A 26,318-nucleotide genomic window follows, 5' to 3' on the forward strand; every position below is an offset into this window, starting at 1 on the left:
TAATCACCCTGATAAGACCAAGATTGGAATATGCAGCAACGATATGGTCACCAAGTACAAAAAAATGTATAAAAAAACTTGAAAGAATACAAAGAGCAATTACAAAACTGGCACCAACACTCTCAAAACTATCATATGAAGAGAGACTACAAAAACTTGAACTACAGACACTAGAGCAAAGAAGAGAGAGAGGAGATTTGATAGCTATTTACAGAATCATGAAAGGCATAGAAATTACTGATAGAGAGAATCTGATAAAATGGGATGACAGAAATACAAGAGGACACGGAAAGAAAATAAAAAAAGACAGCTATAGAAGAGATTTGAAAAAGAACAGCTTTCCTCACAGAGTAATAGACAGTTGGAACAAGTTAGATGAGAAAGTGGTGTGTGCAAAAACAATACATGAATTTAAAAATTGTTTAGATAAAATGAGAAATGAAGACGGGACCCCACGAGCATAGCTCCCCTTCCCGTAAAATACAACTAGGTAAATACAACTAGGTAAATACACACAATTTAGATACTGCGAGATACAGAGACGGGACAACACGAGCGTAGCTCCCTTTCCCGTAAAATACAACTAAGTAAACACACACACATGTGTTCCCATCCACTCCAACTAGTCATAATGTTTCAATATACACACGCACAAATTTAAGAACAAACTAGATGTTGCGAGATACAAAGACGGGTCACTACGAGCATAGCTCCCCTTCTCGTATAATCAATCAATCAATCAAATCAGCTATCTTGAGTCCATTGCTGAACAAAGGCCTCCTTCATGGCATTCCATGATTCACACGACCGCGCCAACCTCTGCCACGTCACTCTTGCAAACTTCTCTATATCATCTCCACCTGTCTGGTTTCCCTCTTCCACGCTTCCCATCTCGCGGCGTCCACTCAATAACACACTTGCTCCATCGCTCATCAGTCCTTCCCACCAACTTACCTCCCCAATTCAATTTCCTCTGTTTTACCGCCTCCACAATATCTTTCACTCTAGTCTGCTCTCTTACTCAACTTGCTCTCTCAGCGTTATTCCCATAATCGATCTCTCCATTCTCCTCTGTGCAGTCCTTAGCTTTGTTTCCATCTCCTTCGTCAGTTTCTAAGTCTCACACCCATAGATTATTACTGGTAGAATGCATTGATTGTAAACTTAGTTTCAAACATAAAGGTAGAGAGCCTCTCAGGATTTTATTATGTTTACCAGACATTTTGCAACCAATTGTAATACATCTTTTTATTTCATTATCATGATCTTTTGTCACTTTCACCATCTGGCCTAAATAATTATACTCCTCAACTTCTTCAAGACTTTCACCATCTCTTTACTTTGAACTTTCGTGTTGAACGTTACTTTGGTTTTACTCTTATTCATTTTTAAACCTAGTTTGAGACTTTCCTTGTTCAGATCACTCAGCATATCTTGCAAGTCTTCTGCTCTTTCTGAAATAAGAATTATGTCATCCGCAAATCTTAGGTGGTTCAAATATTCGCCATTAATCTTCAAACCTTTCTCTTCCCAATTCAACCTTCTGAAAATCTCTTCCAAACAAGCTGTGAATAATTTGGTTGAAATTGTATCGCCTTGCCATACTTCTTTCTCGATCTTGATCTTTTCTGTGTTTTTACGTAGTCAAATTATAGCGATACCTTTCGCATAAATATTTTCTAAAACTCTTCCGATCTGTTTGTTTGTACCCTGTTTGCGTAACGAGTTTAGTATTACTATTTGTTCTACCAAGTCAAAGACCTTCTCGTAATCTACAAAAGCTAAACAGAGAGGTATATTGTATTGTGTAGTCTGATCTATGTTTAGAGTCGAATATCCACTCCTAAAGCCTGCCTGTTCTCTCGGTTGGTTTCCGTCCAAAACTTGACTTAGTCTACTTGTAAGGATCTTGGAGAATACTTTATATATATTTGATAACAAGCTAATCGGTCGATAGTTACTAAGGTCCTTCTGGTCTCCTTTTTTATGAAGTAAAATCACTATAGCATTGCACCATGATTAACGAACGCTTTCTTAACGTAAGCAGTACAACTGAGTTAACTATATGAAATACTTTCCCTGCGTCTTTCAACAGATCTATCGATATACCATCTTCCCCAGGTGCTTTTCCTCGTTTCATATTTTAGAGCAAATTCTACTTCTTTTGTAATCTCTGGTACACCACTAACGTCTACAGATGAATTTACTGGCTCAACCACGGTCTTCGACGAGTAAAGCTCTTGGTAAAATTCTTCTACTCTTGTAACCATTCTGTCTTTGCATTTAATGATTTCTCTATTTCTATCTTTCAAACATATAATTTGCTCTCTTCCTAAAGCATGTATGCGCTCGGTCCCTTTAATACTTTTACATTTCCGAATTGGACTTCTCCAGGTCCATTTACGACCTACACGTTTTCGGAAGTGTTCATTATCCTTATGTTGTAGTTCTTTGCAAAGTTGACTAACATCTCTCCTCTGTCATTTGTTTCACCTACTCCAAACTTCCCAATGCACGACTCACCTCCCATCTTCTTCCCCAATTTAGCATTAAAGTCGCCTATTACTAACACGTACTTACTTTCATCTTGATCCATTACCTGACTTAAATCATCATAGGACACAATTTCATCGTCTGAACTCCGTGAAGTTGGTGCATAAAACTGAACTATTTTTACAGTGTACCTTATACACAGCCTAATCACAATCCAAGCTACCCTGACTGATAAACTACTGAACTTGACTACATTGCTGGCAACCTCCAGGTTTATCTAGAACTGATAAATCCACTAGATCTTCCTTTGTCCTTACCTCTATAGTAGAACAGGTGGTGACCATCTTGTAATTGCATCAGCTTTTCTTTCGCTCAGTCCTACGATGTCCCACTTGATGCTGTCCAGTTCTTCCACTAAACTCTCCGGCCCAGTGTTGCCACTTTTGTAGAGGCGAATTCCCACAGATTAGAGATTTTTTCCCCACAGATTTCCACAAACTGAAATTAAAATCCCACAAAAATTCCCACAAAATTAATACAGCATTATTTCATATAAATTTATTATTGATGAAGAAAATTAAAAAATTTTCCTTACAAAAAAGGCAGTTACTTAATGTTTAACAACTATATAAACTTAAAAACTAGGTCTTTCCATTGTGACTGTTCAGTAGACAGCCTGAAACTACAGTAGGCCAATCAAAACTTTGCAATACAACCATCATAATGACAATAATTAGATTTATAGTTACCTACAGTCTCAGTTTCCTACTGCATTAAATCAAGATTAATGACATTCTCCTCCTCCTCCTCCTCTTTAGAACCTTTAGCACCGAAATTTCTTATCATGTCATCAGTGGGCTGAAAGTTTACACACGACTGATAATAATGAACCAACCCATACCTTATCTGCAACAATGCCTCTACCGACCTAACCTTTAGACGATTTCTCAGTTTCGAGTGAACAACGTTCATTTGAGAGAAAATTCTTTCTGCTGAGGCATTTGAAAATGGAAGGGACAATAATGCCAGTACGAGGCCTGAAATGTTTGGGAACATTTTTTGTCCTGCAGAATTTTCCCTTTCATTTACCTCAGTCCAAAAACTTACTACATTACCCAAGCAACTTTTAGGCCACTGCTGAAGACACATTGAACTCCATTCATTTTCAAGACCATCTAGATCCTCAAAGGTAGACCGATACCTAGCACCAATCAGAGCAACAGGGTCTTTAATCTGCGGTGTGGCAATGGAATGATGGAAATTTTTCAACATCATAAGTATCTCAACATTATCAGGTAAGCGCATCTGAACTTGTTTTATGAGTTCAACCACAAACTCTTTATACCGCTCTTTGATATAGTGAACTTGAGCTACAGTTAAAGAACAAGCAGATGCATATGTGGTGAACTCATATCCAAAGTTCATTGCCTCACATGGCACAACATGATCCAGAAATTTAAGTTTGGGTAGGTTTTCATCAGAACATTTTGACAAGTGCTTTCCATTTACTACAATGTTCATTAGATTACGATACATTGCAATGAGATCCTGTGTTACTTTTGTGACATCTGCAGTTTGTGACTGGAAAATCTTATTAACACTATTTCTTTCAGAGTTTTTCTGACAAACAACAAATACAATTTATTCTGGTCATCTCTGTATGCATCAGACAGGGTTTTCGTTGTGTAACAACGTTCTTTGGAAGCACTCGGGTCAAAATGAAGCTTTAGAGCCTCCCACTGATCGATAATTATACTAACTGCTTCCAAACTTGCCAACCAGCGTGTGCCTGCCAGTCCTGGCACCTTCTTAGGTACACTGTTTTCTAACACTCTGTATATAGCCTGATACTCATTAGTCCTCTTAGGACTAGTAGAAAACCAATTATGAGTTTCTCTAACTACAAAATCAACAATTATAGGAAGGCATTCAGAAGCCTTACTGGCAGCAAGGTGAAGGGAGTGGCACACACACCTAAACAGGGTTAATTCAGGATTATCAACTCTTAAAAGTGTTGAGAGTGAATGAGTTCGACCGATCATCGAACTGGCTCCATCAGTCCCTAGGCCTATCATTTCTTTTCACATCTAGGCCGTCCTCAGCCAAGCATCTTTTAACAGTTTGATAGAGAGTATCAGCTGTAGCATTTTCTATTGGTAGTAGACGATAGAAAGTGTCCAGTACAGACTTTTTACTTGTACTGTAAAAACGAATGCAAAGGGCAAGGCAAGATATATTTGCTTCGTTGGTACTCTCATCAACCACCAAGCTAAAAAATTGGTCTCCAATTTAATTTCTTAATTTAACAGCAAAAGATGGAGCAATGTCATATTTCTGAAGACGTGCACATTTAGTATGATGCATTCTGGAATCTTGTAATGTGCGTGATTTCATATCCAACTTAGGCAAAAGTTCACCCAAATGATCTACTGATAAAGCTGAGGCATGTTCAGCTATATAAACTGCTATTCTAAGCTCAGCAATTTTGACTGGATCTCTCTCTATGGGACGCATAGCATCTTTGATGGACCTCTGGCTCTTGCTTGTACAGGATTTGGTGTTATCCACGTGTTTCTTGCTAAGAGAGTGACCAATCACGGATTTCATGTGCGCCTAAATGGAATTTCCGCAAACTTTGCATCGTGCTTTGCTTGCATCACCTGGGACTGACTGCAGCCAACCTAAAACCAAGAAGTCAAAGTTCTCTGATAAACATACAACAGTTATACCATTTCATCCTGCGGTAATTCATATTACGACTACATAAGCACTGAGAAAACGTAGATCTATTTTAGCGTACACCACACCTTGGTAAAGTAAAATTATCCAGCGGTAATCAATTAATGGATATAAGGAAAGCATACATGTATCTATTTGTATATGCTCTTCATCAATTTTTAACAAGGTAACTTAACAGATTCGAAATTTTTGTCTTTACCTTTAAAACGTTGATCATTTTCCCATGACGGACGGGACCTCTGACTGTATTTCTTTGTACTTTTGTCAGTCATCTTGACTATCACTAGCAAATAAAGTAGGTCCTACAAGCACCGGCCGTCTTGCAGACCGGTATGACTAACAGCAGCTGAGCAACAGAGCTTACTGTAGAACTGAAACTGTAGAGTAAAGTAAGCCTCTGGCAAGACTTCCAAAACGTTCCAAGATTCCAACTTGACCCTGTTGACAAAGGAGTCGAGAGTTTCTACTGGCCAGACCGTGCTTGAACGTATGACGCTTTCGACATATCGCGGGAAGGGTCGACCGTACTTGAACGTATGACGTTTTCGACCTATCGCGGGGAGGGTCGACCGTACTTGAACGTATGATGCTTTCGACCTATCGCGGGGAGGGAAGAGAAAACGTTTTCGCTTGGGCTGTGTCTTCATTGTTAAGAAGTAGTCCTCCTCCTCCCCCCTACCCAATCCCTTCCGAGTGCCGACTAAACGAGTGATGGAGTCAGATGGACGCGTCCAGGACGCGTGATCCACCTCATTCCCAGCTTACCCATATTATGTACCACAGAATTAGTCCCAGTATTTAAAACTGATTCAACACAACCTAGTTATGTATGCCAACAATACTTTTTCAAATTCTCTTATTTATGGAGAATCTTAGTTATTTGTCTGATTAATTGTTGATTCCATAGAATTTCCCACAAACTGTATGGATTCCCACAAAAAAATCCACAAATTAAGAACAAAATTGGTCTCCCCACAAACAGTCCCACGTCAGATCATTTGTCCCACAGATCTGTGGGAAAATCCCACAAAGTGGCAACAGTGCTCCGGCCTGTGGTCTTCTGAGAGTTCTTACGTTGTATGTATAGATCTTCATTTTCTTCATGTTTGTTAAAAGTACAGTGCTGTATTATTCCTCTTTTTTCGTAATTTTATTATTGATATTAGCCATTACAGACTGGTGACAATCAACATTATCAGACCGATGTTCCCTTTTTTTCTGTGTCCATTAAAACGAGGATGAGTGAACTGTGATTCACCACGTCTTAGATCACGTTATACTCGTGATCGACAACTAATACCCCAATGGATGATAAATAATATATATATTCTGATCTATGTGTAGACACTGTGTTAGCATGTGTTTTTAAATCAGGCAATAGAATTCCTATTTGTTTCTCTGTTGTCAAAAAATGGTCTATATGCGTGTAGTGTTTGTCATGAAAATTTCGACAGCACTTACAGATTTTCATGAAAATCCAATATAGGGCTGGACCTATTTCATCTTAAGTTTACATACATCTTTGTAAATTTATGTCATATATAATTAATCATTTCACTTTCACAAGGTAATAAAACACACAACAAAACCTTAAATAATCTCCACGCGCGCGCAAACATGTTGGGTAGTGTTTGTGTGTGTGCATTGCTCATAGATCAGGCAATATTAAGCTTTAAGCTCTTAATTAGGAGGGTAGTAGCTGTCGATCACGAGAACAACACGTGATCCAAGACCGTGGTGAAACATGACTACGTCTTCGTGGTATGGATAATATATACATACATATACCAAAGGCTTTTCCCCCTACACGGGGCATGGCATGGATAATAATAATTATTATTATAGTAATAATAATAACAAGTATAATATTAATGCGTGCGCTGATCCCCACGACAGCTACTTTTCGGATGAGAGCTCATATATGGCCCAATCTATGGGCAATGTTGTGACCCTTACACGCTCACACACATATAAATGTTCAGTCCTGGGGAAGCCTCAAACTCGAATCGGTGAACTGGCGGTCGAGAGAGAGAGAAACTACATAAATTTTGTACGTTCTTGCTTTTTTCAATCCAACGACCATAGCTAACTGGTTTTCACCTATGTTTTGAGGTTGTACTGTATCATCATTTATGACAGCGTTTCCCAACCTGGGGGTCTGAAATTAATTATAGGGGGTGCTGGAAAGTGATGCACACAAAAACCACATTGATATATGTATCATTGATTACCTATATAGTTGTGCATATTTGACTTTTCCCATGCTATTTTATTTTTCTAGGGTGTTCTTATTTCTTCTACAAACAATATTGTCAATTTGTTTCAGTTCTATGGAGTCAAGAAAATAAATCAAGCAGTACACTTTACTTTCTTTTATCCTTCTAATAACAAGATAGGGGTGTTGGACTGCTTAGAGATATGGCAACAGGGGGTGCTATGGTCGGAAAAGGTTGGGAAACACTGGTCAATGCTATTCCATTTTTTCCTCCCTAAGAGGTTTGCGAAGATGCTACCCGCAAGTGGTCAGTATCAGTTCACACATGACGGTGTCCACGGTATGCTCTGGAGAGCATTTCCTAACTTCTGTGTCATGGCCAGGATTCGAACATATGCCCTAACTCCCCACGCGGTTCCCTAACACGGCAGGCTCCAACGGTTTTGTTACTTCTTGAATATTCTTCAAGCATACGCATCTTCAACTTGTACTTGTAACGGTCTCTGGCTAAAGATCTCTTGTCAGTTTTATCTTCGCCCTTTACCTGAACTCTGATTTCGTGAAACTGCCCGCGTAGTTTAAGAATACGAGGTCCGCGTGGCACAAGTTTATGTTTGTATGATACACCAAGAAGTTTCATATCCACTTTAATCAAACGTTGAGATCACATGATTTCGGTGAAGTACCGACCAGCTGGAGTACCGACAAAGGCATCCATCTGCTTTAGTCCATCTTGTTGATGGACATAGAAAACACATCCTTTCGCCAAATAACACTTAAATTCAACCTGTCGCCACGGGCCACCTCTTGACGCTCCTCTAACAAAAACAGACTCTGGTTACAAGGAGAACAATGGCTAAACGAGCTGAACACAGCGATGCTTTCCTCAGCTTCTGAAGATGAAGGAAGAGAAGCAGGACCAGAGGCTTTATTCAACCTCAACACGAACCAATAAGCAACAGCCGTTGTGGTTCCCGGGGCTTCCACGTTCAGAGTTGTTGTCACACATGTCGGTTGTCCACCGACGACCAGGAGCTCGTTGTTGTTGTCGTCACTGTTAGCATCATCCCGACGTGTTTCACCCGGGCTGTGTCCTTCCTCATATTCATTGCTGACCTGCAACGCTTGTATGGTATGATGAGACTTTGAGTGCAACTGCACGGGCTGGAAATCAGTAGATGCCTCTTGGTGTGGCGTGGATGCACCTGAGTTCTGGAACATTCTAAGCGACTCTTGTGTAGACGACGCACAGGGAGTCGCCTCCACTGGCTGCATACGCAGACGCCGCGTGCGTCTGGCGCCGTGTACTGAATATGTGCTAGGTTGAGGGGTGAAGAGAGGGGACGTGTGGACGGTTGCTTGGGTGAGCGAGAAGGTCAGCGGGGCGATGGGCGGGGCCAAGACGGTGTGAGGTACAGCGGAGAGGGCGAGGTCAATGTGATGCTGACTCTGTAGAAGAAGAAAAAAAAAATCAACCTAGGGACTACATGGCGATGAAAGCGTAACACCTGGAGGCTGAGAAAAAAGGAAGAAATGCACATGTGAAATTCACTCCTCCACGACAGCGTTACTCATGTAAGTTTAAACTGAGAGGGCGTCTTGGTCAACCATCTTCAAAAACGGACAATGGCAATCATTTGAGGAACACATACCAGAAAGGGTCAATATATTGTCATGCAATGGGTCATCCAGGGACGTAAGGTTATAAATTTAAGGGAAGGAATCACATTTAAACAAGGAGCTGTGGCAAAGATCAAATCTTTTTTTAACTCATCTATCATGCATTTTAATTATATATAAAAATACAAGGAAGATACAGTATTATAAGAAGTATATCATTATTGCTGTGTCTTGCTGCATTGCTTTTAACCCAGCGCAGTGGGGAGATGCAGGAGGAGCCGAGAAAAGAGGGAGGGGTGGTGAATGGGAGTAGAGTGGGTGGGGATGAAATGGGTGGGAGTGGTTTTATGCCTTTGACTTTGGCTTGTAAAGGGGGTAAAAGCCCTTGGTACATGAATGTATGTACAAAATTATTTTCTATTTCAAATTGAAACATTATTCTTACATTACGCTCGTAAATTTAAAAACTTGTTATTTATTTTAATTTCAAACGTAAAATTAACACACAAGTAAACTAAAGAGTAAAAGATATAAATGAAATAAACAAATAAATAAACAAAAAAAGCCGCCAATTTTGAAAACTGTGCCTAGAGGTGGTTGTTCCACTGCTCAAACCGTTATAAATTCGTTATAAATCTTATTCTGGTTAAAGCCAGATGATTCCAGCTGAAATATGGCACAGACGATGACGTCGCTCTAGTTATCTAATAACAAAAACTATCCAACAAAGTATAACCAAATATAGAAAATACAACATATGGCAACAAAGTATAACCAAATATATAAAATATAACATAAGGCAACAAAGTATAACCAAATCTACAAAATGTAACATAAGGCAACAAAGTATATCCAAATATACAAAATATAACATAAGGCAACCCCACCTATATACGAAGTATAGGCAATTCAAAGAATCTGTCGATACTGCGTTTTCGGTTGGCAGCTCTGTTCACCCTTCCCCGTTGAGCTGGGTGAAACTTCAAGCCTTCTTAAAATATTTTCATATTTCTTCACTTAGCTCAGTGACTATACGAGTTACACGAATTTTATTTACATCTAGGGATGAAGCAGTCCATATTCACCTATTTCAAAGCTTTCCATTTCAATAGTACAAAGAAAGTAATTGTAGCGAGTATAAAATAAGAAGTATAATTGTAATGCTTACACAGCATTTTACTTATCATCGCTGTGTCCAGTCATTATGAGGTTGGTTATAAAATTTAACATGCCTTCTGTGATATAAAATAGTAATGAATATGACTGCTTCCACATATCCCATAAAGTGACACATAAAAGAGAAAATGAATGGTTTATATGATTATCTTTCCATACTGGACGGGGTGGTGGGAAGCACAGCGTCTTGCTCCCTCCCTCCACCCCAATCAATCTCATGAGTCAAAACTGAACATGACTTGAGTATATACCGCTCATGGTTTTTCGATCTCGATTAGTTTACGGCTTTCATCATCTCATATTCATTATCTTCTTGAGCCTTTGAATACGGTTGTACCTACGCATATGGTCAGAAGAGTGATACTCAGATCGGAAATTGAAATATGTAGATATGAAAAAGTTCGTGAGTAGCATCGTAGCGAAGGGTGAGCTGGGCTGCCAACCGAAAACGCAGGATCGACTGAGATTCTTTGAGTGAATTGTCTATAGTCAGTCAAAGCATGCATCCACTCCTCCCGTCCGTTACCCATTTGTTTTTCTTTCACCTACTTGTGGATGAAGATCCCTATCTACCTACCTCTTGCCTTTGACCTTCCAAGCTCAACAAACATCACCCCTTATCTCAAAGTTACGATGACGTACTTTGGATTTTTTATTTTGACTATCACTAGTTGTGCTGTTGACAATGACTATGAAATAAATTACTGTCGTAATTTTTTATAGTAAATTGGTGAAGTGAATGTCACACGTGAAACTTTGAGTACTGACAAGTCTAACTTCCAAAATGGTGGAAAGATTATACTAGACATACCGTTGCTAAAGAAAAAAAATCCCACCCAAATAACACGATTATAAAAATAAAATGTTTATCGTCTTTTAAAATATTTCTACCATTAGAACTTTACAACTTCATTGGCTGCACTTATGAGAATTATCCATTAATCCATAAAACACCCCACTAGAAAATCAGATAAAATGCGTTCGCCAGGGCTGACGAAAGAATTGTTTTCATTAGGTTACTCCTGTCTTACATCTTTAGGGTATGAGGCAGCGGAAAATAAAAATCAATAGTGATAGATGATTAAAGTTTAGCGTGTTCTTATTATCATTATAATGCTTAATATCATTATCATTATGAACTCTTAAAATTTTTCCAAGTTTTACGGAAACGTTTGCGATAGGATGTGGGATGTAGAATTGAAAATTGCGCGAAAGTTTGGTTCAACATATTTTCATTTATAATTATTTCTACCCAAGAATTAATAAATAATATATTATTTAACATAATATCTAGTATTACTAAACTTCATATAATTACAGTCAGTGAAATGTCTACGGTATTTATTTTCCGATAATCTCGGGCGTTCTTGATTTTGTTTACATCTGTATTTTCAGAACTTCGTCCACTAGTCTTGTAAGTATTAAATCAAACCATTTTATACGTAATCTGGTGTCTTTGAGTCAAGTGTGATCCCAATATACAATAATATGCTACGAAAGAGAACTATAGGTAGAAATAAGTGACATCAGAATATGTGCTAATTTCTACAGGAATAATATCGATTTTTTGTTACTTCTTAATAATGACTTTTACCACTCAATTATTATGAATCATTATATTGTAAGTTATGTCTTTCATATCACTGGTTAGGTAACATGTGTATTGACTGCAAGTAACAGAAATAATTTACAGGTAATTTAAAGAAATTTACTGTATTTCATACATAACATACTCAAAATTATATGTAATTTTGTTACTATTTGACATAGATAATTTTTTCTCCATAAAGTTTATTCACAACACAAAAATGTCATAATAATAGCCCATTGTATACGGCAAAACATTAAATATTTGACATGAAGGCTGGTGCCAAGAGTGATGAATTAAGAGGGCGAGCAGATCAAGCTCGCTAAAATGTAAAAGCGAACTTGCCAAGAGTATAGTATATTCATGGGCGTTACATTCTTAAACATTCAGTTTTGCTGATTTGGAGCTTTGTTTTAATCTCTAGTAGTTGCATGTCTTGCATATAAATGAAATTTCATGTTATTTTATTCCATATTTTATTTTTCTACTAGCAAGAATATTATTTTTTTCCTGTTCAGTATTTTACTTTCCTACATGCAGTCATTTATTCTGATGAATAGGGAAATCCTGGAAATCTCGTCTATAAACACAATATCTTCCCCTATCCCTGATGTTATACATATATAAATATATAATATATATATATTTTGGGTGGCGTGAATTATTATAAAGACTCCCCCTTCCCCATATTTCATCCACATTAACGTTGGGGACATTTACTGTGGAAAATAATGATAGTGCTGGCTTTTTGTTTCTTTGTTCTGAAGAAATATATTACTTCCAATGGAATTAGTCGATAGAATCAAGTGGTACCAGTAAATATAGGGTTTTGGAAAGAAATTGTGCTCAAGAATTATAAGATTTTTTTCTAAGGAAATATTTCTCGACAAGAAATCATTGATTGGATAATAATATTAATGGTATTGATTTATAATAAATTTGGTAAAGAAGTCTACGAAGTGCGTGGCAATGTTAATTTTGAAAATATTGAGAATATTGGAAATATTAATTTTCAGTTACAGTATTAATAACCTAACATATAAAGTGCCTTATACAGGCAGTCCTCGATTTATACAAGTTTACTTTATACGAATTCAGAGTTATACAGTGTCCAAAAATAGAGGTTATTCATCACATTGTACGAATTCCTCAGAAATACAGACGCTCCTCAACTTACGTTTTAGTTACGTTCCGAACGGCCGAACATAAGTTGAAAATGAACGTAAGTTGTTACTGTACTATACATCCGTAAATTCTATTACCGTATCTTATAAAACACCCCTAAATCATTAATTATACACATAACATTGTAAAATAATAACATTAATTTCAAATAAATTAAATTCAAGCAACATTAATTGAGATGGGGGAGGAGGAGGCAAGGCATGTTCAATTTGTCGTTTGTGCAATGTAAAGAATGGATGCAGCGTCATGCGCAAGTATCGTTTGAACAACGGAGAGCGCACTAAACTAAAAAATTCTCTCAATTTTTTTTTTTTTACAGTCAGTTCAAATGTAAAATCGAAAAAACGTAAAATGAATGAACGTAAGTAGAGGAGCATCTGTATACGGTTTCAAGGGGTACTGGGGGGATTGGGTATTTAAAGTCTACGGGGTTGGGTATGCATTCCTTACTTTATACAATTTTTTACTTTATACGGTCCCTTCTGGAATGCATCTCCCGTATAAATTGAGGACTACCTGTATTTGAGAAATGTTAGAATCATCAACCTTCTCTCCTTTGCATTTTTTTTGTAAGGGCATGTAACTCGTGTGGGGAACTTGTGGATCAGACTATGGTAGGTAGGGTTTGGCACTTTACATCAGGAAACAATGAATTTCCTTCCCGTTCTTCAAATTGTTTGAGGAAAAACCCAGGGTGCCTTTTATTTATTTATTTATTTTTTTCTTTATTGTCCAGTGACTGTCAGGTAGAGGAGCATAACCATCACCTAAAACATTTAAAAAATGTGTTTGGAAAAAGATTATTGATATAAGGATGATAAAAATGGAAGTCATTTACACCAAAACATGGTAGTGAAAAAAAAAAATCTGTAATGGGTAAAATGAGTGGGAAGCAATGGTTTGGCGATGGGAGTGGAATGGGTGGGAGTAGGTGCGTGCATTGGCTGGCTACCTCCCTTGTAAAGAGGATGAGGTCGTTGGTATGTAGCTAGATAGTTTGTGTGTGTGACTGTTTGTTTTCCTATTTGTAGTATACAGGAAAGGAGCAATTTAGCGGACTTGCTGTGGTTGTGCTGTGTTTTGCTACATTGCTTCTGACCCAGGGCAGTGGACAAAGTGCAGGGATGACCCATCATCCAAGAGAAGCCAAGATAAGAGGGAAGGAGTGGGGGGGGGGGTGAATGGAAGTGGAGTGCGTGGGGATGAAATGGGTGGGAGTGGATTTTATGCTTTTGTATTTTGGCTACCTCCCTTGAAAGGGGGAAAAAGCCATTGGAATTTGTATGTATATACAAAATTAATTTCTCTTGCAGATCAGTTGGAGATGAGCAACAGACCACGCTCACTATCATCGTTGGGCATTATATTGCCGCCACGAGAAAGGACCATCAGCAACACCAGCTTTACTGACAGTGATGGAACAAAACGACGTTCATCTTCTAGAGCTATCAAAAGGCCAAAGTTTGACGATGAATTGGTTGAATCTAGTTTAGGGGGTCAAAGTTCCACACCTCTAAGTAAAATACGCACAAGGAATCCATCCATTTCTACAGCGTCTGACTGCTCGGTTTCTCTTCCACCAACTCCCTCTGTCACATCTGACGTTCGAAAACGTCTCTCTTCCAAGTCTTCCAGTAAAAGGACAAGAAAGGGTCGTGGTTCACAAACTATAGCAACCAAAGACTTGGGCAGGTGGAAACCAACAGATGACCTCATGTTGATTATTGGTGTCCAACAGACTTGTGATCTTGTCACAGTTCATCGTGGGGCCAAGTTTTCTTGTAAATTTACACTTGGTGAAATTCAAGAGAGGTGGTATGCTCTGTTATATGATGCTACTGTCTCTCGCATTGCACAACAAACCATGAAAAACCTTCACCCTGATCAGGTAAAGTTCCTGTTGTAGAGAATCGAAAGAATAGATGTGAGATATAACCTTAAATATTTTCAATCCCTCTAGCTTCATTAGTTTTCCTCTATTTTGTAGCAGGCTTGATTGTGTTGAGGGGTGGACTGTGGGGTGAAAGGGAGTTCATAATAAGTTTTAATAGTGATAATAATAATTATATAACAAAGACTTTTTCCCCCTTATAAGGGAGGTAGCCTAGTCAAAAGGCATGTACCCACTCCCATCCTCCACCTTAGCTCCTCGTGTATGATGGGCCATCCCTGTATCCTGCCCACTGTCCTGGGTCAGAAGCATATAGCAAGGCGGCTTCACTTCATTGGCAACCCCCTCTCTGTCCCCTCATGCAGAAAGAGAAGACTGAAAAAGCCTTTTGGCTATGTCAAAATATCACTCGTACATAACCACTCTGTACTTCCTCTCCCATCCTTGCATCATGTTACCTATACACTGTGATTATACTCAGGAATTATAATACATACACACTCCACATTCACCCCCCTCCACCCCTCTTATCTTGGCTCTTCCTAGATGACAACTCATCCCTGCATCTCGCCCACTGCCCTGGGTCAGAAGCAATGTAACAAGACACAGCACATCCACAGTAAGGCTACTTCATTTAATCAGCAAACCCACCCCTCTCCATTCCCTCATGCAGAAAAAGAAAAGATGGGGAAAAATCCCTTCGGGCTGCATCAAAATATCTTTCACACATATTCCCTCGCCCACCCATCCCTTACTCATGCCCTTCCATGCATCACAGCATCATCCATACACAACCATTCTCCACTCACTCCTATCTTTTGTCTTAGAATATAAGAGTAAAGGAGACTGCAAGAGATCATAAGGTCTACACTAGGCAGTTCCATGTCCATTACCACCTGTCATTCGCATCTATAAAGTTGTCTGTTTCTTAAAGCAACCGATAGTTTCAGCGCTCTCTACATGGTTATGAAGTCTCCATTTGTTGACCACCCTATTAGTAAACCAAGTCTTGCCTATTTCCTTCTTAAATCTAAATATGTCCAATTTAAAGCCATTACTGTGAGTCCTGCCTTGTTTTCTTAATATGATGACCTTGTTTGTATCACCTGTTAAAGCCTTTGATCCACTTGAACACCTCTATTAGATCACCCTGCATTCTGCATTTTTCCAGAAAGTGTAAGTTTCTGTCTTTGTAAGGTAAATTTCTGAGCCCATGTATCATTTTGATCATTCTCCTCTGTACTGATTTTAGTGAATTGATGTCTATTCTATAGGACGGAGACCAAAATTGTACCACATAGTCAAGGATGGGCCTAACTAATGCTAGATAGAGTTTGATAATTACCTCTATACTTCCATTCATAACCGTCCTAGCAATAAAACCTAATGCTCTGTTAGCTTTGTTCCTGGCACTAATGCACTGTTTCTTGGATTTAAGGTCAGGACTCACTAGAACTCCCAAGTCTCTCTCTCACACATTTTTCTAAAAAAAAAAAAAAAAAAAAAACGTGTTATCTAAGCTATATCTGTTTTTGGGGTTGTGTAGCCCTTCCTTCCACAACAGACATTCCCCTCTTTCCCAATGCCCCTTTACCCCATCCTTCCATCTCATTCTTGGTCGCCCCCTCGTGTTCACTCATTCTACCTCTGCCACATTTTGCCATGTACTTTTCTCATAATTAAATATACAAACAAGTATATAAATATAAACTTCTTCCCTTTATTTTCAGATACAAGCAGTGCAAGCAAGAGCCCTGTACAGTAAAGCAGAAGAAGAACTCCTTGGAACAGTCAAATCCAATTCTAATCCAACTATTCAGACATTTGAGATGTTACTGCAAGAGCATTCAGATGTCTTTTACCCAGCAAGAGTAGCCAAATCACTTCTGGTTCACTGGCACCAGATGAAGCAGTATCACCTCCTCCCTGACCAGGCAGTGCAGCCTCTACAGAGAGGACAGCTCAAAGAATTCAGTGAAGCTGAACAGCAGGTAGGGAAGTTAAATTGTAAACACACTTTGTTCCTCGTTAAAATAGGGTTAGTAAAAAATGGTCGGGTGGATTGTATTTTGTTGCTGATGAAGTAGCATTTCTGTCCTTGTGGACTGTCCATACAAAAACACATTCACACCCAGATTACAAAACATGTTCTTCAAGGTAGACTACAAAACCCAGTACATACATGCATATACCAAAGGCTTTTTCCCCCCTTACACAGGAGGTAGCCAAAAAGAAAAAGGCATAGAAACCACTCCCACCTATTCCATCCCCTACATACTCCACTCCCCTCCACCCTCTTCCCTACCTCACATCTTGGCATCTCCTGGATGACGGGTCATTCCTGCATCCTGTGAACTGCCCTGGGTTCAGAAACAGTGTCACAAGACACAGCACATCCACAGCAAGGCCGCTTCATTAATTCGGCGGTCTCCCTCTCTGTCCCCTCATGCAGAAAAGAAGACTGGGAGAAATCCCTTCGGCCTGCGTAAATTTATTTCTCATACATACTCTCTCCCCCACCCCCTCATGCATCACAGCATCATCCATACACAACCCTTCTCCATTCACCCCTATCTTCTGTCCTCTCCCGTTCTTCCTCAACAGACATTCCTCTCTTTCATAATGCCCCTTTTACCCCATCCATCCATCTCAACCTAGGATGCCCCCTCATATTCACCTCTGCATTCCACACCTCTTTTACTAATCTTTCTTCACTCATTCATTCCATGTGCCCAAACCATCCTAATACTCTTTCATCAACCCTATCTCCCAGCTCCCTTTCCACCCCTGTTCTCCACCTCACCTCTCACTCTAGCCTAGTAACCCCTATCATACTTCTCAGACATTTCATTTCAAACACATTCAAACTCCTCTCTTCCTCTCTTATATTCCATGTTTCTGCCACGTTCAGTGCTGTCGGCACAATCACTCCTTCATATAACCTCCTCTTAGCATACATTCCCAAATTTCTATTTCTCATTACTCATTTTAAGCCACCAAGACATTTACTCGCTTCTCTCAATCTACATTCTACCTCCACCCCTACTCCTCCCTTTCCTGCCACATTCGCACCCAAGTATCTAAAACTAACCACTTCCTCCAGTCTCTCTCCCTTAATACCCACTTCCAGCCTGCTGCCACTCTCTCCCCTTGTACATCTCATCACCTTACTTTTGCCCACATTTATCTTTAGCTTCCTTCTTTCACACACCTCAAACTCTGTCACTAACTTCCTCAATCCCCCCTCTGATGCTGCTACAAGTGCAGTGTCATCAGCAGCAAACAACAATTGGCTTATTTCCCACTTTTCTCCATTTTCTTTAACCATCTCCAACCCCTGACCCACTACCCTTGCATTCACCTCTCACACCACCCCATCCATGTATAAATTGAACAGTCGGGGTGACATAAAACATCCCTGATGAAGTCCCACCTTTACCTTAAACCATTCACTCTCTCCATTTCTAATCCTAACACAAGCTCTACTACTCTTGTAAAAACTCTTGCCTGCTCTTAACAGTTTTCCTCCTCTCCCATATATCTGCAATACCTCCCACAGTGCCTTCCTGTCTACCCTGTCATAAGGCTTTTCCAAATCCATAAAAGCCCAAAAAACATCCTTACCTTTTCCGATAGCTTTCTCACATATCTGTCTTACCACAAAAATCTGATCTACACAACCCCTACCTGTCCTAAACCCACACTGTTCCTCACCAATTACTCCCTCTGTTCCTCTCCTAATCCTCTCAATCAAGACCCTCCCATAAGCCTTTCCAACTACACTCAACAAGCTGATCCCTCTGAAACTACCACACTCACACTTGTCCCCCTTTCCCTTGTAAAGTGGAACTATACAGGCACTCCTCCAGTCCTCCTGCACTCTTCCCTCTCTTAAACAAACATTATATAACCTCACCACAACTGTACCTCTGTTTTTCAGACATTCTGTATGGCATCCATCCAACCTAGGTGTCTTACTTGTTCTCATCATCTTAACAGCTGCTTTCACTTCATCTTTCCCTATTTCTCCTCCATTTTCCTCACTCATCACTCTCATTTTCTTAGCGCTTCACACTGCAATTACCTTTCCCTCCCTATCCTCCTCCACATTTAGCAACTCCCTAAAATACTCTGCCCACCTTCCTCTCACTGCCTTCTCTTCCATTATCATCTCTCCATCTGCACCTTTTACCTTTTCTTCTCTACTTGATTCACCTCCTCTTCCTCTCTTAATTTTTTTCCAAAACGTCTTATTACTCTAAAAAAATTCTGTCACACTCTTACCCCATTTCACATCTGCTCTCCTCTTTGCCTCCTTTATCTTATGTTTGACTTCCCTGCTCTTTACTTTGTACCTCTCATATAATTCCCTCGTCCTAATTTGTAGCCAATAAGTAAGAACCACACTGGCACACTTGTGTTCAGGACACCATCCAGCTCTGAGACCGTGCCAACACATAACAAGACTGACTACAAAATCAAACTTCCCTAGATGCAACTACTACACAAAGGACACAGAACAGCTTATCCTAAACTGCTCCACACAAACAATACCTAGATAACATAATATTGCTTTCCTGGGTGACCTGTGGGTCTGCCTGGCAACCACTGCCAGTTACCTGGCAAGAGATCTGAGGCAATGGTCTGATTGATTTTGATATTGCATTTGGTGGGCTGTGTTTGTGTGATGTGACATTAGGAGTGAGTGGGTTCAAGGGCAGTTACTTAGTATTCAGTGAGGAGGATTTTGGGTTCCTGAGTATGGATCTGAGGTGGGCAACCTCCAGCCTATGAAAGCCTAGTATCTGGCATACCAATAATACCATATGCCCATCATCCAGGAGGAGCCAAAATAAGAGGGAAGTGAATGGGAGTGGAGTATGTGGGGATGGAATGGGTTTTATACCTTTGTTTTTGACTACCTTTCCAGTAAGGGTGAAAAAGCTGTTGGTATATGTATATATGTGTTAATGAAAAAGTATTTTCGTGGCACAATATCAAGCACATGAGTAATACACGAACTTGAAATAAAGGTGTTTTCTCCATGTCAATTGATAGATGCTCACTGACCAAGTGAGACAGAGTGTCAGTGCTTGCGGCAGAGGTCAAGGTGATGGCATTTTGAACCCTGCCACCAGCAAGTAGGACCAATGGCATGGTTCATTAAATTCCACACTACAGATCCTCTGTAAAGGGCACATGTCCTAGGCTCTTGATAGGGCGAGTTTGCAACATGAAAATAGATAATTTTATTATTCCACCACAAATACTAATACAAAATTAATTTGCTTCTCTTCTATCAAGGTACATGATTCTGAACTTTATGAAAGCAGTGATGACCTCCTGGAACATGAGCTCGGAGTGGCAAGTCGTGGGGTAAAGCGAGAGATGCGACTACTGGAGGACGAAGTGCTGCAGTGGCAAGTGTTAGTGGACACAGTCACTGGAATCTCACCGCCAGACTTCGATAACCAGACATTAGCAGTTCTAAGAGGCAGGCTGGTTAGGTAAGAAGAATTAATAAAGATTTATTATGTGAGGAAGAAGGGTCACTATAAATGAAGTGGATGTGCTATGTCTTGCTGCATTGCTTCTGACCTAGGTAGTGGATAGGGATGACCTTACATCCACAAAGTGGGGAGATAATAGGGAAACGGATGGGTGATGGATGGGAGTGGGTGCATGCCTTGGCTGTCTACCTCCTACATGAGAGGGCGAATCTGCTGGGTATAGAGGTAGATTATTACTTGACCATTTTCAACATGGTGACATAGACTTTGGGTCTGGCTAATGCTAGATTATGCTATTCAACTAAGGGGGTGGACTCCAAACTAAATCAAGGACTTCACCAAAATTATATTTTGTACCAAATCCATCCCTTGTCATGCAGTAATTGGGACTATCTATCTATATACTAAGGGGTTCCTCCTCCTTATAAGGGAGGTAGCCAACGACCCTGGTTTCCCTCTCATCTTAGCTCCTTGTGGATGCAGCAAGACATGGTACATCAACAACAAGGCTGCTTCATTTAATCAGCAATCCCCCATTATTATTTCTCTCAGGACTAAAATCTACAAATTTTCATTCTGTTGAAGAAAAGAAACTGACTTACTCTTATTGTTGCAACTGTAACCCAGGGGCCAGGGATGGCCACACACATGTGGTGGTCCTGCAAGATGGACAGCAAAACCTCCCATTTTCAAAACATGTGAACCCCCCTCACCTCCATCAGGAAGTGCAGCTCTGAGGGGTTGACACTTGGTCTCTGGAATGGGCCCAAGACTTTTCTCTATCTTTATCTACTTTATCTGTATTTCTAACCCTTCATGGAGAGCTGACAACCAATGACTGCTTCCCTTCTCCTACCACGTTCAACTGGTGACATAGAAAGTCCCACATTGATACAACTCAGTCAACTGTCCAAAATTTCTTCCCAGATAGATCTGTGGGAGGTTCTGAGGACTGTTGCCAGCCACTGTAGAGCTGTGGGTTTTCCACTTAGGGGCAACATCCTAGCCTCCTAATAGGGGGAGTTCATGGTGTTAAACCAAATCAAACAAATGACACTATGTTGAAATCAAGGAGAAACATGTAACTAACTTTTTTTTTTTTCTTCTTCTTTTTTATACAGATATCTGATGCGATCAAGGGAAATTACACTTGGGCGCAAAGCAGCAGGTGGGAATGTTGATGTAGATTTGTCTCTTGAGGGTCCAGCATGGAAAATCTCAAGACGTCAGGTAAGAGATCATTCAGCAACTTTGGAATTATCATAATTATGAAAGCCAAAGAATGCATTACATATCTGTTTTTAATATACTAGTGTTATACTTGTGGTGGGAACAATGATACCTGTAAGCTGTATTCCTGTAAGACACATTACAGATAATTTGATCCATGCATCCTCTACTTTTCCTATGCCCACACAGTTCTTCCCCAGTTCTGTTCCCCTTCTGATTCTCCCATATGCCTTACTAACTTCTCAATAGACTGATCCTTCTAAAACTACTACATTCACGTTTTTCTTTTCCTTTGTAAAGTAGAACTATACAAGCACTCTTCCTGTTCTTCCTTGCCTGAGGCACACATTAAACAACTTCATTAGCTAATCCACTGTAAGAGTTCCTCACTTTGTCAGACACTCCACATGGCAGCACCTGTCCAACCCAGGTGTCTTACCAGCTTTCATCATTTTATATGCTCTTTGTGTCTCATATTTTAAGTAGTCATTATTATTTGTTTGTGATCATTTAATATGTATAAATTATAGTCTTGAAAGAATTTTTATTTAGATATATTTAAATGAGTGCATAGAAGGTTTAGGGAGAAATGTTAATGTAGTGATATTGGGAGATCTTGATGCTAGGGTTGGAGATGAATCAATAAATGGAGTGGTTGGAAAGTGTGGAGTGCCAGGAAAAAATCATAGTGGAGAGATGATGGTGCAGATGTGTCTAAAAAGAGAGTTGATGATAGCAAATACAGTGTTTAGAAAGAAAGTCAAGCATAAGTACACATGGACTATATAGTGGTAACCAGGGGTTTTGGATGTACATGTTCTAAGGGGAGAGAGTGGGGGAATATCAGATCATTTTATGGTGGAAGGTAAGTGAGAGTGGAGGATAGATGGAGAAAAAGGGGGTGTGGGAGGGAGTGAAGGATAGAGTAGAACAAGGAGTGAAGGGGGAGACAAGATGTTTCAAGGAGGGTGTCACAAGGTGTGCAAAGATGGTGTGTGGAGCAAGGAGGATGGGAGGAAACAGAAGGGAGGGTAGCGAGTGGTAGGATGATGAAGCAAAGAAGGCTGTAGAAGAGAAGAAATGTTTTGGAAGACATTAAGGGAGGAAGAGGAGGTGAATCAAGTAGATAAAATAGGATGAGAGAATCATGAGAAGTACAAAGAAAAGAGAAGTAAAGCATAAGATAATGGAGGCAAAGAGGAGAGCAGATGTGAAGTGGGACAAGAGTGCAACAGAATATTTTGAAAGTAATAAAAATAAGTTTTGGAAGGAAATTAAGGAAGGAAAAGGAGGTGAATCAAGTAGAGAAGGAAAGGTAAAAGGTGCAGATGGAGAGATGATAATGGAAGAGACAGCAGTAAGAGGAAGATGGGCAGAGTGTTTTAGGGAGTTGCTAAATGTGAAGGAGGATAGGGAGAGAAAGGTAGTTGCAATGGGAAGAGCTAAGAAAATGACAGTGATGAATGAGGAAAATGGAGAAATAGGGAAAGATGAGGTGAAAGCTTTTATTAAAATGATGAGAGCAGGTAAGGCATCTGGGTTGGACGGGTGCCATGTGGAGTGTCTATAAATGGGAGGTACAGTGATGGTGGATTGGCTGGTGAGGTTGTTTAATGTTTGTCTAAAAGAGGATAGAGTATTGGAGGAGTTGTATAGTTCTGTTTTACAAGAGAAAAGGGGACAAATGTGAGTGTTGTGGTTTCATAGGGATCAGTTTGTTAAGTGTAAGTGGGAAGGCTTGTGGGATGGTTTTGATTGAGAGGATTAGGAGAGGAACAGAGGAAGTAATTGGTGAGGAACAGTGTGGGTTTAGGACAGGCAGGAGTTGCACGGATCAGATTTTTGTGATAAGGCAGGTAGGTGAGAAAGCTTTAGGAAAAGGTAAGGATATTTTTTGGGCCTTATTAATTTGGTAAAGGCTTATGACTGGGTAGACAGGAAGGCACTGTGGGGGGGTATTGCAGTTATTTAGGATAGGAAGAAAGCTATTAAGAACAGTTGAGTTTTTACGAGAGTAGTAGAGTCTGTACTAGAATTAGAAATGGAGAGCGAGTGCTTTGAGGTATAGGTGGGACTTCGCCAGGGGTGTGTTATGTCATCTTGGCTCTTCAATTTATACATGGATGGGGTGGTGCGAGAGGTCAATCCAAGGGTAATAGACTGGAGATGGTTAACTACTTCCATACGGTGCCGCCTACGTAGGCGGCATGAGGAGCAAGTGGGTACTCGATGATGCCGACATTGGCATCTTGATTATATTTATTGTAGTCGTACCTACGTAATTTCCATTCTCTCTAAACTGGCTTCATCAATTTTCTATGGTTATCAAAATACACGGGTGAAAGAGAACGAACGATTGAGCACTGACTTTATTTTCTATAATGTTATTATTATGACGCAACATTGCTAGTCGGGCAGCTAATACTGCCAGACGTGCAATGTGCCCCGGAGTGAAGAGGTTAAAGAAAATGGAGAAAAATGGGAGATAAGCCAGTAGTTGTTTACTGATGACACTGTGCTTGTAGTGGAATCAGAGGAGGGTTTAAGTAAGTTAGTGACAGTTTGGGAAGGTGTGCGAAAGAAATAAGTTCAAAATAAATGTGGGTAAAAGTAAGATGATTAGATATACAAGGGTAAAGGATGGCAGCAAATTGGAAGTGAGTATTAAGGGAGAGAGACTGGAGGAAGTGGATAGCTTTAGATACTTGGGTGTGAATGTGGCAGGAAAGGGAGGAGTAGAGGTGGAATGTAGATTGAGAGAAGCAAGTAAATGTCTTGGGGGATTAAGAGTGTAATGAGAAATGGACATTTGGGAATGTATGCTAAGAGGAGACTGCATGAAGGAGTGATTGTGCTGACAGTACTGTATGGGGGCAGAAACATGGAACATAAGAGAGGAAGAGTTTAAATATGCTCAAGATGAAATGCCTGAGAAATATGGTAGGGGTTACTAGGTTGTATAGAGTGAAAAATGAAGTGAGGAGGAGAGTAGGGGCAGAAAAGGAGTTGGGATATAGGGTTGATGAAAGAGTATTGGGATGGTTTGGACAAGTGGAAAGAATGAGTGAAGAAAGATTAGTAAAAGAGGTGTGGAAAGCAGAGGTGGAAAGAGTGAACACGAGGGGGCAACCAAGGATGAGATGGATGGATGAGGTAAAAGAGGCAAGGGGAATATCTGTTGAGGAAGGGAGAAAATAGGAGTGAGTTGGGAATGGTTGTGTATAGATGATGCTGTGATGCATGGAAGGGTATGAGTGAGGGATGGGAAGATGTGTGAATGATATTATGATGCAGCCTGAAGGGATTTCTCCATCATCATCTCTCTTCCTGCATGAGGGGATTGAGATGGGGGTAGCCAATTAAATGAAGCAGCCTTGCTTCATTGCTTCTGACCCAGGGCAGTGGGCAAGATGCAGGGATGACCCATTGTCCAGGAGGAGCCAAGAAAGGAGGGAGGGAAGGGTGGTGCATGGGAATGGAGTATAAAATGATGAAATGGAAGGGAGTGGATTTATACCTTTGACTTTGGTTACCTCTCTTGTATGGGGGAAGAAGCTATTGCTATATGTATTTATTATTATTGTTATTACTACAAAGCCCTCTGTGAGGGGCACCATCCTATCCTCCCGATAGGGGGGAGTGTGTGACGTTAAACCATATCATCATCATTATTATTATCATTATTATTTTTTTTTTTTTCAGGGAATCATCAAACTTCGTAATACAGGAGATTTCCTCATAGCAAATGAAGGAAAACGGCCCATATACATAGATGGCAAGCCTGTCCTAACTGGTAATAAGGCAAAACTAAATAATAATTCAGTTGTAGAAATTGCCTCTTTAAGATTTATCTTTCTCATAAATTTGGACCTTATAAATGTAATTAGACAAGAAACAGCGAAACTAAGTGGTCACTGATATTCACTCTAAATAGGTCTGTTTTCCTTATTTTGATTGTGCTCCCAATACGTGAAGTACAAAGCCTATAAATTATATTTTCTTGTACAGTATTATTCTGTCTGAATTATGGTCAGATGAATTAGCCAATCAAACTGAGTTACCATAAGACTTAGAAGAGAAAAAAAAAATATTGTTTTCAATTTGGTAATTGTAGTACAGAAAAATTAAAATTGTCAACATAAAATTGAATAATTTGTCATTTCTTTTAATTGATCCTTGATATCTGATAACCTCTGGAAAGGAAAAAAACAAAAAAAAACTGCAGGAGATCTGTGGCCCCACCGGAAACTGGTCATAGTTACCAGCTTAGCCCATAAGTCAGTCAGTGATGAATTTTTTTGTGTTGGAGTACCGTGTAGTACATGTTGGTAGTATGTGTGAGCAAAATTTGACGCAGCCCAAAGGGATTTCTCCCCGTCTTCTTTTATGCATGGGGGGACGGAGAGGGGGGGGGGTCGCCTATTTAATGAAGCGGCCTTGCTGTGGATGTGTTGTGTCTTGCGGCACTGCTTCTGACCCAGGGCAGTGGACAAGGTGCAGGGATGACCCGTCATCCAGGAGGTGCTAAGATAAAAGGGAGGGTGGAGGGGAGGGGAGTGTATTCAGGGATGGAATGGGTGGGAATGATTTTATGCCTTTTCCTTTTTGGCTACCTCCCTTGTAAGGGGGAAAAAGCCTTGGTGTATGTATGTATGCATGTACTCTCTGTGT

General features: G+C 39.9%; 2 protein-coding genes across 5 annotated transcripts in view; one reads left to right on the plus strand and one right to left on the minus strand.

Annotated features, from left to right (window-relative positions):
- Window positions 1–3,302: 3,302 nt before the first annotated feature.
- Window positions 3,303–25,803, plus strand: Rcd5 (microspherule protein Rcd5). 4 transcript variants are annotated; one of them, XM_076208168.1, is made up of 6 exons: window positions 3,303–3,788; window positions 14,330–14,904; window positions 16,638–16,898; window positions 20,212–20,414; window positions 21,539–21,647; window positions 25,350–25,803. In XM_076208168.1, exons 2-6 carry the CDS (start codon window positions 14,341–14,343, stop codon window positions 25,563–25,565), a joined length of 1,353 nt encoding a protein of 450 aa, XP_076064283.1. In that variant the 5' UTR covers window positions 3,303–3,788; window positions 14,330–14,340; the 3' UTR covers window positions 25,566–25,803. The 4 variants fall into 4 exon arrangements, with proteins under 4 accessions (XP_076064283.1, XP_076064282.1, XP_076064281.1 ...); XM_076208167.1 differs by lacking the exon at window positions 3,303–3,788 and adding an exon at window positions 11,516–11,657; XM_076208166.1 differs by lacking the exon at window positions 3,303–3,788 and adding an exon at window positions 11,717–11,753.
- The window catches only part of LOC143038659 (protein arginine N-methyltransferase 9-like), a 50,677-nt gene continuing 28,153 nt past the window's right edge, over window positions 3,795–26,318 (minus strand). The window contains exon 8 of the mRNA XM_076208164.1: window positions 3,795–8,896. Coding sequence (XP_076064279.1) covers window positions 8,171–8,896 — 726 coding nt within the window. The 3' untranslated portion in view covers window positions 3,795–8,170. The remainder of the gene's footprint in view (window positions 8,897–26,318) is intronic.

Source organism: Oratosquilla oratoria, chromosome 24 (assembly GCF_046742065.1).
Source record: "Oratosquilla oratoria isolate Oo_2021 chromosome 24, ASM4674206v1, whole genome shotgun sequence".
NCBI lineage: Eukaryota > Metazoa > Arthropoda > Malacostraca > Stomatopoda > Squillidae > Oratosquilla > Oratosquilla oratoria.

Coding starts and splice junctions, on each gene's coding strand:
- Rcd5 (XM_076208166.1), top strand. CDS start 11,732: ATGCTACGAAAGAGAACTATAG. Junction 16,899..20,211: donor TCAGTGAAGCTGAACAGCAG/GTAGGGAAGTTA, acceptor TCTTCTATCAAG/GTACATGATTCTGAACTTTA. Junction 20,415..21,538: donor CTAAGAGGCAGGCTGGTTAG/GTAAGAAGAATT, acceptor TTTTTTATACAG/ATATCTGATGCGATCAAGGG.